The sequence below is a fragment of the Molossus molossus genome, unplaced genomic scaffold (assembly GCF_014108415.1).
Source record: "Molossus molossus isolate mMolMol1 unplaced genomic scaffold, mMolMol1.p scaffold_m16_p_12, whole genome shotgun sequence".
Classification (NCBI taxonomy): Eukaryota; Metazoa; Chordata; class Mammalia; order Chiroptera; family Molossidae; genus Molossus; species Molossus molossus.
The window spans coordinates 57,739,222-57,755,516 of record NW_023425347.1 but is presented as its reverse complement, the minus strand read 5'-3'; the positions used below and the strand labels follow the sequence as shown (position 1 = coordinate 57,755,516).

The following is a 16,295-nucleotide window of genomic DNA, read 5'->3' as shown; positions in this document are numbered from 1 at the left end:
TAATACTACAAAGGGGTTCTGAGACCAAAAAAGTTGATACTGGTCATTTTATGGGTCTTCAAAACACATCTGTGGCACAAAGCACATAGTAATCTTTGAGGATTTTTTGAAAATTTTTGTAACCTGGAAAGGGATGAGAAATTGTGGAGTATTTTGATATGATGGAGTTGATGGAGTAGCATTTTTCAAGATGCAAAGTGGAGTACCTATTGTGGAAAGTAAAGGGTCAAATACATTTAGAAAACACCAAGTTAAACAAAATCAAATAGGTTTCTTTACTGTAAGAATTTTCTGAGCTTTTAATATCCTAATGTGCATTATGAATTTTCACAAGGAGAATATGATGTGCAGAGTTTCCCAAATTAATCCCTTTGGGAAAAGCCCAGGTCTGATTTTTCACTCTTACTGGAAGGGATTGTCACTATTTCAGGTCATCAAGAAGGGGGTATGGGTGTACCCATCAGAGTCATAATGGAGAAGCAAGTGTTTATGCCAGACATTGTTATCTGCCTGTATATATTATTCTTATAGTTCTTAAAAGTGTCATAAATCTTGGTCCCAAATTATAGATATGGAAACTTAAGAAATTGCCTAAGGCTACATTACTAGGAAATGACAAAGTCAGGATTGAGTCCACAACTGTTTGACTCTGAAGTCAAACAGTTGTGGACTCAATGCTTTACTTCTTAAATCTATTCATTCAAAGTTGGTCTTAATGTGTGTGTGTGTGTGTGTGTATGTTTCCTGATATGCACCTGTACAGGTTTGGTCAAATCTGTCTATCATGAGGGAATATAGGAGCAACAGGGCTATTGACTCTTCCTGTAGGGAATATGGTGAGACCCAAACAAAATGGTATTCACTTCTCTCTTCCCCTCATTTCAGCTGATGGCAGGTAGAATCTCTTCAGCTGACTCTGCAGTGTTGCTAAATCTTTATAAGCTGTTGCTCATGTAGCCTGATCATAGTTTAAAAAATTAAAGTGAATATTGCTTTTAATTAAAATATACTCATGTTTTGAATATTAATGTTCACTGTTGACTATGGTAACCTTCGTGGTAAGGAAATATGGATGTCTTAGGTCTTTAGTTCAGATGTGATCAAGATTAATCTTAAAGTGATACATTCTGCTGAAGTGGTTAATGAATACTACTTTCTTGAAAGAAGATAAAATTGTATAATAGAAAGTTAGAACACAAAGTTAAGAAAAACAAAGAAGTCAGTGTTTCTTATTTAAAAGGGTTTCATAAAATAGCCCCTGTATTCCCTTTTAGGTACAGATAAGTCAATATGTATAGTGAAAAGGTGAGGTAGAGTTGAGGGGGTGCAGCAAAGAACACTTACCTGAGGTTACTGCTGCCTAAAGAAACATCAGAACTGGATGCATCTGAGGACTTACTTGGCTGTAAACAAGGTCCTAGGCTAAAGATTTTACATATAGTATTGAGTTTAATGCTCACACTCAGTGAGAAAGGAATTTTTTCCCATTTTGTTTAAGAGGGAGCTGAGATTTAAGTAGGATAAAAAATTGACCTTTGGCCATACTGCTTGATCAAAGTAAAACCAAATTGAGCTCGGGTGTGTCAGACTCTGAAGTCCTTCTGTCTACTGCCTCAAATGTTATAAAGTAAATGAAATGGAAAAATATTGATTCATATAAGCTTTTTAGAAACATTTATTGGAATCTAGCTACAATGACCAATCAGTAAATGTGATCAGGGCCAAGTTTGAAGATAAGGAATTTCTGTGGTATCGTGTAAGAGGAGCTGAAAGAACTAACAACTACCTGTAATCCTCAGATATTCTGAAAGACTCAGTACCTGATGCATATATCTTTTGAGAATTCTGTTTGGTTATGGCAAAAATTTAAAACTTTTTCAGCAGCTGGAAGTTTTCTTTAAAAACATTGATAACAGGCGGTATAAAACAACTTTGTTTTGCAGAAATCTCTTTCATGTGGCCTGGAATAATTCTAGGCAAATCAGGGACACTGATTTATCCCATTGTCTCCATAAGGGGTCTGTTACAACTCAGCCTATTTAAAAGTTGTCATGAATTAATGATTCTTTGGTATGAGGCAGTTATAATATGAGTCATAATAATTATCCAATATCCTTTAATGCTAGGAAGGAATGGAACCAAGCCAGGATTTAGAGGGTGGGTGTGGACTATGAGGAATGTTCAGTCTAGAATGAGGAGGGTCCAGCTTGAATCCACAGAGCAACTTGTTATTCCTAAGCAATTTTTCTTTGAGGGAGACTTTGAATAGATATTTTCCTTATCCTTACAAATCAGTTGATGAGCCCTGACCGGTTTGGCTCAGCAGTTAGAACGTCGGCCAGCAGACCGAAGGATCGCGGGTTTGATTTCAGTCAAGGGCACATACCTTGGTTGTGGTTCGATTCTGGCCCTGGTTGGAGTGGTGAAGGAGGCAGCCAATCGATGTGTCTCTCTCACATTGATGTTTTTCTCTCTTTCTCTCTTCCTCCATCTACCCCTCTCTATCTGAAAATTGATGGGAAAATATCCTTGGGTGAGGATTAAAAAATTAAATAAATCAGTTGTTGATGACCCTGGGAATTTAACTAGAATAGGAAAGATATACTTAGATTTAGTACCTTTCTTTAACTCCTGGGGGAAAAGAATGTTTTATTTTATAAAGTCACTATTTTCTGTCAATGACACATTGTCGTTTTTGTTGTTGTTGTTGTTAATCCTCACCCAAGGATATTTTTCCATTGATTTTTTAGAGAGAGTGGAAGGGAGATAGGGGGGAGAGGGAGAGAGAGAGAAACATCGATGTGAGAGGGACACACTGATTGGTTGCCTCCTGCAAGACATCAACTGGGGCCAGGAATCAAACCTGCAACCAGGTACGTGCCCTTGACTGGAATCGAAACAGACCCTTTGATCCAAGGGCCAGTGCTCTAACCGTTGAACCAAACTGGCCAGGGTGACACGTTGCCTTTTGAACCAATGATGGAAGCAGTCTTGAATCAAAAGTGGTAATAATTTTATTTTCCAAGTTGTGGAAGTATTTGGTGCTATTTTTTGGTTTTTGAAGAAACCAATTTGGTTTCTTTCTTTTGTAGCTCAGGCCTGAATTCCTTGAGGTTTTCAAATATTTTTTGAATAAAAATTATCATCCACAACAGCTGATCAAAGAACTTATAATGCAAAGTAATATATACATATATTTTTGGCCAAGAACTGTTAATTTCAATTTTTTTTCTTTTCTTTTTTTTAAACTGTAAATGATACTGTTAGTGCTTCACTGTATTAGTATGGTATCCTGTTACATCAGCTGTTTTAATTTTTCTGCCTTTCATGTTATATTTGCCTATATGCATAGTGTTTTTTCTCTTTTGAAAAAAATCAATGGGTTAATAAATTTTATTTTTGGATGTTTGATTAACACACTATCTTTGAATCTTGGTGTAGTGATTTATTGGTTATCATTAACTATGACTTCTGTTAAAAACAAAACAAAAAGGACTCTAATGCCTTTAGTTTCCTTGCACAGTAGACAGGTAATGGAATGAGAATGTTGATCAGAAAATATCAGTAAAATGCAATGTTTGGGGCTGCTGGACTTCAACAAGGTAGCTGTCATTTTGGTGTCTCTCCTATCAATCTGATTAAGATTGTTTTTACACTGACAAATTAATTCCCTAGAACACCTGTTTTTCTGGCTGAAAAAAAGTGTGACTTTTAGTGACAGATGAAAATTATCTACATCATTTTAAATTGAGTTGAGGTAAAATAGGGGGGAAAAAAATAGTGCCTATATATATATACTTATGGTGAAATGCCCTTCTTGGCCATGCCAAGTATGAAAACACTTATTTGACATATCCTTTATTCTTTGATCAGGCCGTGATTCTGTTCAGGGATGGTTTGATTCATAGAAGCAGTTTATCCTTATTTTTCATCATGACCACTGACTTCTTCTTAACCAGTTGTTTTACTTCAAGTTTGTTGCATTGGTAATAATAGAATATCAAATTATCAATGCTTAAATCCAGCAATTCTTCATCCCTTTTTCCATAATAATTTTCTCCTTGAATCTATTTCTTTACTCTGAGTCTTTCCAAATGTTTCTGAATTATATTGCATTTCTGTTTTCCTGCTCCTTTCCACTTCCAGTCACTTCTAGCTCCTTCAGCAGAGTTCACAACATAACTTTCTACTCATTGTTCTGATCTAACACCTTCCTTTCTTTATTCAAGTTTCTGAGTTGGAGAAAAGGAAGGGTAGGAAATAGGCTTTTTAGTCTTAGGATTTTTTCCCCCTGAATTTTATGTACAACTTATATATGGTGTCTCCTGGAGCCAGGAATATAAAGCTTAGAATTGTACTAGCCCAGTGATCATTGTTCTATTCTTAAGCTGTCCTCTTCTCTCATTTGCAAAATATTTATCTTTCATCTTTATTTTATTTAAGCTTTTTGACAGTGACAGGCAATTTCTTAGAGAATAGGAAAACAGTAACTTTACTATCTACTAATGATATTCTGGAGATATCAAAGTGTAACTGAACCCAGGTTCAGCTGCGTGTTGCAACAAAAGCTAAACTCATGAGACAGGTGCTGGTAAAAAGGAAAGAGGTTTTTTGGAGTGCCAGCATCTCGAGAAGATGAGGGAATTCCTGTCTTCAAAAACCCATTTTAATATCTCACTGCAGTCAGAGGTTTTTATAAGGATGGAGAGGAAAAGCATAATAAGAGTATTGGAGGTAGGGGCTGTGGACATGCCGTCTCTGTGAGTAAAGGGAGGGGAAGCTAATGGGGAATGCATATGTGCCACTTCTTCTGTAAAGGAGGAGCCTGGGAAAGGTAGGGGGAGCTAAAGAGGGTTTCGAATATGCCACTTCTTTTTTTTTTTTTTTTTTTTTTTATGAATTTTTATTTATTTTTTTGTTACAGATATTTTACCTTTTTACCCCATTGGCACCCCCCACCCCCCCCCCTCCACCCTGTCCCCGGCTTAGTTGTCCATGTCCATTGGTCATGCATACATGCATATAAGTTCTGTGGTTTATCTCTTCCCACCCCCCCACACCCCATCCCCTCTTCTGAGGGATGTCAGTCTGTGCCCTACTTCCATGTGTCTGGGTCTACTGTATTCCTCAGACTGTTATGTTCATTATATTCCGTATATAAGTGAGATCATGTGGTATTTGTCTTTTTCTGCTTGGCTTCTTTCACTTAGGATAATACTTTCCAGGTCCCTCCATGTCGTCTCAAAGGATAAGAGATCTTTCTTTCTTACCGCTGCATAGTACTCCATTGTGTATATGTACCACAGCTTTTTGATCCATTCGTCTACTGGTGGACACTTGGGCTGTTTCCAGATCTTAGCTATTGTAAATAGTGCTGCTATGAACATGGGGGTACATATATTCTTCCTGATTGGTGTTTCAGGCTTCTTAGGGTATATTCCCAGCAGTGGGATCACTGGGTCAAATGGAAGTTCAATTTTTAATTTTTTGAGGTAACACCATATTGTTTTCCATAGCGGCTGCACCAGTCTGCATTCCCACCAGCAGTGTATTAGAGTTCCCTTTTCTCCACACCCTCGCCAACACTTGTTTGATGATTTGTTGATGGCGGCCATTCTGACAGGTGTGAGGTGATACCTCATTGTTGTTTTAATTTGCATCTCTCGGATGATTAGTGATGTTGAGCATTTCTTCATATGTCTCTTGGCCATTTGTATGTCCTGTTTGGAGAGGTGTCTATTCAGCTCCTCTGCCCATTTTTTAATTGGGTTCTTTGTCTTCCTTTTGTGGAGTTGTATGAGCTCTCTGTATATATTGGAAATTAACCCCTTATCTGATACATCATTGGCAATGATGTTCTCCCATACAGTGGGTTGCCTTTCCATTTTGATGATCGTTTCTTTTGCTGTGCAGAAGCTTTTTAGTTTGATGTAGTCCCATGTGTTCATTTTCTCCTTTATTTCTGTTGCCTTAGGTGATGTATCCGTGAAAATTCTGCTCCGTATGATGTCCGAAATTTTGTTGCCTACATTTTCTTCTAGAATTTTTATGGATTCACGGGTCACATTTAAGTCTTTTATCCATTTTGAGTTTATTTTTGTGTATGGTGTAAGTTGATGGTCGAGTTTCATTTTTTTGCATGTAGCTGTCCAATTTTCCCAACACCATTTATTAAAGAGGCTGTCTTTACTCCACTGTATGCTCTTGCCACCTTTGTCAAATATTAATTGAGCGTATTGCCTTGGGTCCATTTCTGGGTTTTCAGTTCTGTTCCACTGGTCTATATGCCTGTTCTTGTGCCAGTACCAGGCTGTTTTGGTTACAGTTGCTTTGTAGTATAACCTGATATCTGGTAATGTGATCCCTCCAACTTTGTTCTTCTTTTTCAAGATTGCTGTGGCTATTCGGGGTCTTTTTTGGTTCCATATGAACTTTTGAAGTATTTGTTCTAGTTCTATGAAATATGTCGTTGGTATTTTGATGGGGATTGCATTGAATCTATAGATTGCTTTGGGTAGTATGGACATTTTAATTATGTTAATTCTTCCAATCCATGAACAGGGTATGTTCTTCCACTTTTTTATATCTTCCTCTATTTCTTTTTTCAATGACCTGTAGTTTTCTGCAAATAGGTCCTTTACTTCTTTGGTTAAGTTTATTCCTAGGTATCGTAATTTTTTTGGAGCGATGGTAAATGGGATTGTTTTTTCAGTTTCTCTTTCTGTGAGTTCATCATTGATGTACAAGAATGCCGTCGATTTCTTGACGTTAATTTTGTATCCTGCTACTTTGCCAAATTCATTTATTAAGTCTAATAGATTTTTGATAGAGTCTTTAGGGTTTTCTATGTACAATATCATGTCATCTGCAAATAATGACAGTTTCACTTCCTCCTTTCCAATTTGGATCCCTTTTATTTTTTCTTCATGTCTGATTGCTGTGGCTAAGACTTCCAGTACAATGTTAAACAAGAGTGGCGAAAGTGGACATCCCTGTCTTGTTCCTGTTCTTAATGGAAATGTTTTTAGTTTCTGTCCATTGAGTATGATGTTGGCTGTAGGTCTTTCATATATGGCCTTTATTATGTCGAAATATGATCCCTCTATTCCTACATTGCTGAGCGTTTTTATCAGAAATGGATGCTGGATTTTGTCGAATGCTTTTTCCGAATATGCCACTTCTTAAGTTTCCTCCCCTTGGTTGGGTGCTATCTCTCTTCAAACAGGAATTTGTAGATTTATGGCAGGTGGTGCCGAGCAGCCTTCTCCCCCAGAACAGGCTGCTCTAAACTGTGAAAAAGGCTAGATAAGAAGCGAAAATATGGGACTTTATTTATATACTCTAAGAAAACAGAGAGTTAGTTGTAGCCTTGAGAGAATGTTGAATATATAACCTTTATCACTTAATTAAAATGTTAAATTATGGTTACAAAAGTATAAGACAAATGACTGAATGAGAACAGGCCTTCAGTGAGACAACTCTGGTTGAACTTTAATTCTGCCACTTATTAATTTTGTGACCTTGGTCAAATTAGTCAACCTTTTTGAAACTCAGTTTTCTCATTTTAAAGTTGTCCTACCCTGAGTGAGATGATGTATGAAAAGTGATTTTTAACCCCTAATGTGCTCTGCAGGTATAATGTTTTGTAACCTGCTGTTTGCATTTTGGTATCTTTACTACGTTGTAGAGAGAGAAGTAAAGAGAATTCAGAATTTTTGATGAAACAAACTTAGTGAAAATGCTGATAGATAAGCTGTTTAAAAATTTCACAAATGAAGATAGAATGGACATGATAAACATTTATGGATATGATATACTTTTTTTTAACACATTTTTTTTTTTTTTTTTTTTTTGCATGTGCCCCTAACGGAAACCGAACCCGGGACTCTCTGGTCCACAGACCGATGCTCCAACCACTGAGCCAAACCGGCCAGGCTACTTTTTGATAATTTATGTTTTAAACTTTTCTGTTTATTGAATATACATACATATAATAGTAATATCTATGTACATTTTTTTTCTATGTACATTTTGAATAATAATAATCACCAATACACATATCACCAAGTTTAAAAAATAAGACATTTTAGGCTGCTCTATGTTACTTTCACTTTAAACTCTTTAAATAAAAAATTAAAAAAACTAGTCTGGCTGGTGTGGTTCAGTGCACCAAGTGGTTGCTAGTTTAATTCTCAGTCAGGGCACATGCCCAGATTGTGAGCCCAGTCCCCAGTGGGGGGCATGCAGGAGGTGACCAATCGATGTTCTCTCTCATCGATGTTCCTATCTCTCTATCCCTCTCCCTTCCTCTCTCTCTAAAAATCAATCAATAAATTAAAAAAAGCTAGAACATTTAAAATAATAATAGTAATAATCACCCATGTATATATCCCAACTTAGCAAATAGAACAGTGCATATCTTTTCTTTAAACTAATCAAAAAACATAACTTTAAGTACCTTCTATATGCTAATGCTGCCAATTTTAAATATGTAATCTCGAGTTCTCTCCTGAACTCCAGATTTGTCTATCTAACTGCGTATCTGATATCTCCACTTATATGTCTAATAGACATCTCAGACTGGACATCTCTAAAACGGAACTCCTGATTTCTAATCTTTCCCATTCATTCCTCTGTATGATTCTTTATCTTAATTAATAGCAGCTCTATCTTTTCAGTTGCTTAGGCTGAAAACTTGGAGTTTTGATTCCTTCTTCCCCCTCATACCTACAATAGGTTCAGGAGAGCCTGTTGACAATTCATTAAAAATACATCTAGAATCTCACTTGTCAACACCCCATCTGTTAACCTAGTCCAAGCTATTGCTATCTCTTTCTAGATTATTGCTTTACTAACTGGTATCTCTGTTTCTGTTGTTTCCTCTACTATAATATTATTTTCAGCGGCTTGAGTGATCTTGTTAAAACTAAGTCAGATAATGTTATTGCTCTGCTCAAGACATTCCAGTGCTCTACACAGCATGCTGTACACTGCTGACCCCAGGAATGCTCTCATCTCTTCTTTGACTACTGTCCTCTTTGTTCATTCTCCTCCAGCCACACTGACATCTGCTGTTCCTCAAACAAGCTTGTTGGCTTTCAGAATTTCTACCTTTATGCTGGAGGCTTCTGATCTGAACTCCTTTTCTTCTTGATGCCCAGGGCTTTCTGAGCTCTTCCTTGCCCCTGTATACCTTGACTCTAGGCCATCAGGCATGAAGTGATACCCTGAAGCAAATGCCTGTTTAGAATTCTGGTTACTCTTCTCCTTTTGAACTTTCCCCTGTCCCCACTCCGATTTTTTATTTTTGCAAGGACTTTCTTTTCTCTGCTACCAATTCAATTATTCATTTAAAATATTATATTTTATTCAGCATTTTTATTTTATTTTTCATTCTCACCCAAGGACACGTTTACATTTATCTTCAGATAGAACAGGAGGGAGAGAGGGGGAAAGAGAGTGAGAGAAAGTGAGAAACATCAACATGAAAGACACACATCGACTGGCTGCCACCCACACAACCCCAACTGAGGCCGGGGACAAACTGCAACCGAGGTACATGCCCTTAGTGAGAACTGAACCCGGGACTCTGTGGTCCACAGGCTGATGCTCTAACCGCTGAGCCAAACCATCCAGGGCTTATTCAGCACTTTTAGATGGCGTCTTTGCCAGCTATTTTGCCACGACTCAAAGTCTGATGAATTGTTATTAACTAATGAAGTGAGATCATTAATTTCTCAAAATAATTTTGTGTGTTTTTTTTCTTGGATTAAAGGATGGAAGACTCCAGACAGGGGACCATATCTTGAAGATTGGTGACACAGATGTGCAGGGAATGAGCAGTGAGCAAGTTGCACACGTGCTGAGAAACTGTGGGAACTCAGTCAGGATGCTGGTTGCAAGAGACCCAACTGGTGAAATTTCTGTAGCCCCTCCAACCCCTGCAGCCTTACCTGTTGCCCTGCCTGCTGTACCTAACAGGATACCTAGTTCTGTGAGTGCACAAATAATTCTTTCATCTTAAATCAAATATTGGGTGTGATACACTCTAAGATTAGAAACGCCTTCGACTTGAAATGCCACGTTGGTGTGGGCAGTGTCTCAATGCCCACCAGTGAAGCAGCAGGAGAGCACCATTTGGAGACATTAGACAGATTTGATTTACATTTCTGCTGTTTCTCAAGGTTAAGTCATTCAACCTCTGAGCCTCAGGTACTCATCTGTAAACTGGAGAATAATAATTCTTGCCATCCCTATGTCATTAGATTGGTGAGGAGACATCCAGATGGTGGAGCAGAAACTGTAAAAGTTGATCAATGTGTAAGAGTTGTCACTGATAGGATCAGATTGGTCAGAGGGATAGACAATAATAATATGTGTTATGATTAATAATATTCATTATAATTATATAATAATCATTATTATTAATTGTTATCAAGTACCTGGAATTGTTTACAGAATTCTTTTACAGAAATATCTTAAATTAGAAGACAAGTGATGAAAATAAGTTTTAGGTCAATATTTTTTGCTCACAGTGATTATTACAATAATTAGTCTTACCTGTTGTTTCTAAATTTTAATTTACGTTTAGTTCTTTCAGATAGAAATTAATCCTGTGTTGTTTTTTTCAAGTGGCTGTATTGGTTTTCTATTATTGTGTAACAAGTTACCACAGACCTAGTGGCTTGAAACAATACCCTCGGTTAGTTCACAGTTCTGTAGGTCAGAAGTCGGGGTGGGCGTGGTGGGGCTCTCTCCTTAAATATTTACAAGACCGAAATCAAGGTGTGGCCTGGCTGAGTTCTAAATTTGGATGCTCTGGGACCATTCATTTCCAAACTCATTTAGATTATTGACACAGTATAGTTTTTTGCAGTTGTAGACTGAAGTCTCTCTTTGCTGGCTGTCAGCTAAGGACAGCTTTCAGCTCCTTAAAGCCCCCGATATTCCTTTTCACATGACCCACTCCATCTTCAAACCACAAGTTCAGTGGTTATACTTCAACTTATTTTCACTTCCTTTTCTGCCTCCAGCAGGAGAAAACTCCGCTTTGAAGGGTGCTTTATAGATTAGGCTCACCTGGATAATCTCCCATTTGCCATGTAATGTGACAAATACAGGAATAGCACCAGGGACCCAGAGTCAGGACTGTCTTAGAATTCTGCCTATCATGGGTGCTAAGAAAATACTTGACTAGCCATGCACAAATTTACTGTGTACACACAGTTATATGACTAAATATTATGTATAATTAAAATTATTTTTTCTTTTTAGGACAATTCTACACTTTATGAAACTTACACTGTTGAACTCATTAAAAAAGATGGACAGAGTCTTGGGATTAGAATTGTTGGCTATGTAGGAGCTGCTCGCACAGGTAAATATTTGGAAATAGTTGTAAAGGATGTTAAGGTTTCCAGACAGTGAAATTAAATATCTGTAGATTTTAATGTAAATGTTGAACAATAAAACTGTTACCAGACAGGATCACGGCCCAGAGTGGGTCTGCCTCGGGCTGGCCGGTAGTGTGTGCATTCTTGACTTGGTGCAGAAAAGATTTCACAGTATGAGTCTAGGTGATTTTGAGAATACATTTATGAAAGCTGGGGATCATGAAACAAGGAAGGGCCTAGGGTAGGAGAAGCCACAGGAGAGAGCCTGGGAGGGGCTGCTTTGGTTCTCTAGAAACTTTATGGGAAAGAGGGAGCCAAGGTGGGACTGCTGTCGGCTCACTGGAAGGCATGGGAAAGGGGGCCTTGGAGACAGGTTCTGGGGTTAGCCCAAGATGAGCTGCCGCTGCCCGTTGCTCCCCTGGTTGCAAGTCTCGGGGGGATGCTTAAGGGTTAGGAGAAGGAAAATTCACTCGAAAAGGAGGTTCAAGTGAGTGTGCCCCAAGAAGGGCTCGAGTTGACTTCTTTGTCTTGAGGGGTTTTATCTACTTTCTGAAGGTGGGGATTTTAGGGCCTGTCTCAGAGGAGATCTTAATAGAATATTTATTAGCTTTCCCAGGTGTGCTCTTTGCCAGGTCATGGTCTCCACTGTTGGGTCAGCACCAGAAAAGGGGGTCATTAGTTATCGCAGCAGGTCCTAGCATCGCCTGCCCGGTTTTGCTGCTTTTCTGAGCCTGGAGAAGAAATACAACCGAGGCCTAGATGTTATCTCTAGGGTGGAATGCTCAGGGGAGGGTCCGAACTGCATGACCAACGATATGAAAGATCAGGTGGTATAAACCGCATGACCAGTGATAAGCCAGGGGAGGAAAGGCCACCCTGGGGGTGAGGTCCAGCATCGGTTTTGCCCGTTGCTAGGCAAAACTTTCTGCCCTGGTGACCTTCTGTATCTGACTGTAAATTACTCGGCCAGTTTGTTCAACTGTCTGTCTCAGTTTCCCCATTCCACTTGCCAAAGAATGTTCCTGGCTTCTTGCCAGCCTGTCTCAAAACCATGCATCTATAATAGCAACAAGTTGCTTTTCAGTAATTAGAGAATCACAATTTAAAAGGATTCCCAGACCCAATTCCCACAAGCAATTCTCGGATGCCAACAGGATATCTGAGAATTCACCTGAGTTCTGGCACTAGCTACCCAGAGATAGAATCAGATTCCACAGGTGAAGGGCTCAGTCTCACAAGACCACACTCTATTTCAGACACCAGTTGCAAGCCTAGGCCATCACCTGTACTATAAATCAGAGGTTCCCATGACCCCCTCTTTGGGTTTAATTAATTAGCTAGAATGACTCAAGAAAACCTGTTTACTCACTGGATGACTGATTTATTACCAAGGATATTAAGGCATATGAATAAAAAACCAGATGAAACAATACACAGGGTGAGGTCCTGAAAGAAGGAGCTTCTGTCCTTGTGGAGCTTGGGGCCCAGCATGGTGGCCCCTGGAAGTGTTCTTCCCCAGTGGGAAAACTCCCTGGAAAAGAACCAACAGAGCTGTCCTCCTGGGTTTTTATGGAGGCTTCATTGCATAATGATTGAGAAAGTCATAGGCCCGTGGTGACTGACCTCATCTCCAGGCCCTTTACCCTTTTAGCTTGGGGCTGAAAGTTCCAAACCTTTATAATCACAGGCTGGTTCCTCTGGCAACCAGCCTCCAGCCTTAAGTGCTTTCCAAAAGTCATCTCATGAAGATAACAAAAAGATTGTTATCACTCTCAAAACTTAGGAAATTCGAAGGGTTTGGGGAGCTATCATTATTATCATAATTAGGTAGTAAATATTAATAAAGGAAAGAAAGCAAAGGGAAGTCGTACTTTGTAAGCATGGTCACCTGGGAAGCTTCACCGGGAAGCTACAGCTTCATGCAGTATTGTTCCTCCAAAGGGATTAACATCCCTCCCTTCCCCCATCCAGTACTGGATTGTTGTGGGGAGAAGGGGGACATAGGCACATGCACAGTAGAAGTCTGGGGTGGCACAGGGGAGGTGCTTGCCTGTCAGTCTAGCCCTGGGAACAATGAATTGACTAGGGCGTGGGCCCATCAGCAGCATGCAAAATCTTGGAAACTTTATTGGTTAGTGTGAAGCTTCTGGTTAAAATCCCCAGACAAAGAGTTTCCTCTTTCTTGTTCTCTCTTGCTCCGTGACCTGCACACACCTGTGCGTTGACGTTTTCTCTCTCCATAGCCATGTGACCTTAGCAGCTGCATGGCCTATGGCCATGCAGACTTTACATGCAGGATGCTGGACTGGACTGGACTTTAATATGGAGCAGAAACTGTGGGCGGTGGCTTTATTCTGGCCAGTTGGAGTTTTTTCTTTGTGGGATGGAGAGAAATGGGACATTGGAAAGCCAGGGGTTTATTTCCACCCAAATAAATATTACCTATCCTCCTATGTGAGTCTTAGGAAATTATTTTCCTTGTGACATTGCAAGAACTCCACTTCTGTTGATAACACTATGAGCCAGGAACTGTGGATAAAGACCAAATATCTTATATATCACAATACCACACGGTTTTATCACAATAATTTTATAGTTGTTTTGATAATCATTAACAACAGAATTTAATTTTTCAACTCCGAGTGTAACATTTGAATTGTATTTCCTCTTATTTCTGAGATAGATATATGTTGAATAGCATGACTCTTAATATATTAGGACAATTTACATGAAATAAAGTAAAATAATTACTGCATATATTTCATATTATGAATGTAAAAAAAGCATTACTATTATGTATAAATACCAAAAAAATAAAAATAAAACAAATACTTTAATTAAAATGGTTTTCCTTTCATATAAAGGGAATACACTGTAAGAATAAATACATGACCATGGCAGGGTAGCTTAGTTGGTTAGAGTGTCATCCTGATACACCAAGATTGTGGGTTTGATCCCCAGTTGGGGCACATACAAAAGTCAAACAATGAATGCATGGATGGTGGAAAAACAAATCAGTGTTTCTCTCTTTCTAAAATCAATAAATAAAATTTTTAAAAAAGAATAAATACATGGCCCAAGTATCTCTGAATAATAATACTCCCTCAACTCCTACATGGAAAGCTTTGGTAACTTTCATTGTAAGAATTACTCTATTATAAGACAATTATTAGATTAAGGAAAAATAAACCTTTCACAGATATTTGCTAGTAACATGAAAATTCAGGGTTATAAAATGTTCTCGCTTTTTAAAAAATAGCAAGGTTAGAGAGTTAATTTTTTAAAATTATTATTTTGTATACTTACAGCAGGTGGAAAGATTAAAAGTGCTAATTTATTCAAAGTCCTGAATGAAATTCATGTCAGACCACCTTGTGCTATTTTAGCCCAATGGAATAACTATTTTCAAAACTTTAGCTTTTTCTAAGTGCCACCTTTTTTAGGTTCAGAATTTAAATGAGTTCCAAAAGAGCTAAGTATGGCTTGTATAATAATGTTGGGGAAAAAACCCCAAAACCTGTAGCTCTTAATATGCTGTCTAGAGAAATCATGGCTTAGTTCCTAAACTTTTGGCTTATGAACCTCTATTATCTGAAATTTTCACAGTGTTTTTGTAAACCTCACAATATCTATGCAGAGTACAATGAAGGTGAATGACAGAAAATTGATATAATTTCATATTTATGTTACTGAATAAAGAAAAGAATAATTTTACTTCTTTACCCTCAAAAGAACTTTTTTGGGGGGTTGGGGGGTGGGTAATACTGAATTCAAACACTAGAACATTTTAAAACTCACTATGGTTTTTAACATGTAATTTTCAAAAATAGTTCTTTATTCCATTCAATGGAACTTTTGAGCAATTACTTTGCTTAGTTCCGGAGGAGGTAGAATAATGAATATAAGCAAAATCTATTTAGGGAGACAAACGTGTAAATAACTTCAAGTGTTCAATGAAATGAAGTAAGTTTTAGCAGAGATGCAAACAAACTATCATGGTGGATGGAAGAGTCAATTGGATAGAGGACAATGGGGAATTTACAAAGAAACACATTTGTGCTAGGCATAGGCAAAGAGAAGGATTTGATACAAGGGGTGAGGTTGGCAAGAAAAAAATAAAATGAGAAAAGGTCTAAAATCAAGAAAATACTTGGAGTTTTGGTGGAAATCAAGAGTCTTGTGCATCTGGAGTTTTGTTGGAAGGATGAGGTAAACTAAAGTAAAAAAAAGAAGAAGTTTAGGGCAGATTATGGAGGTCCTTGATTGTGATTCTGTGAAATTTACTTTTTGTTATGTAGGTGATGAAAATCCATTGTTCGTTTTTGCAGGGAATATTTTAAATTCATTTGATGTTGAAAAATAAAAATATAAAATCATCCAGAGCTATGGTTTTTTATTTTCCAATTTCCCTTCAAATCCTTGCTCATAAGCATGCATAATTTTTACATAGCTATAATTTTTGTATAGCCATTTTTCCTTTTTAAATGTTTTATAACACAAGGATTATTTCATGTTGCTGAGATTATTCTAGTGTTTTAAGACTGTGTGTACCTCTCTCTCTTCTGCGTTTGGGGAAGCTAACATGAATAGTGAACGAAGACCTCTTAGGAGACTGCTGTCATAGTACTGGTGAAAAATTATAAAGGCTATGCTGAGACAATGGTGAGCAGGGTGGCAGACCAAGAGAAGAGAGTAAGACTTAATCTGGGCTCTTTGAATTCCAGCTTATATTGGAGTGCATTTCATCAAGGTTCCATTGCTATTATTTTTCCAGAAGTAATCGTCAAATTATTTCAAATTCAGGTCACTTGTGACGGTGACAGTTTGAAATAATCCATCAGTTTCTCTGCTTGTGTTCAAAATAGTATTTATCAAGCCTTCAGTCAGCAGTCAGCTCCCTTA

At 38.0% G+C, this 16,295-nt stretch overlaps 1 protein-coding gene across 1 annotated transcript in view; it reads left to right on the top strand.

The window, feature by feature from the left end:
• Positions 1-16,295, top strand: part of PATJ (PATJ crumbs cell polarity complex component) — a 332,328-nt gene that overhangs the window by 32,470 nt on the left and 283,563 nt on the right. Inside the window, exons 8-9 of the mRNA XM_036256685.1 lie at positions 9,776-9,994; positions 11,275-11,377. Coding sequence (XP_036112578.1) covers positions 9,776-9,994; positions 11,275-11,377 — 322 coding nt within the window. The remainder of the gene's footprint in view (positions 1-9,775; positions 9,995-11,274; positions 11,378-16,295) is intronic.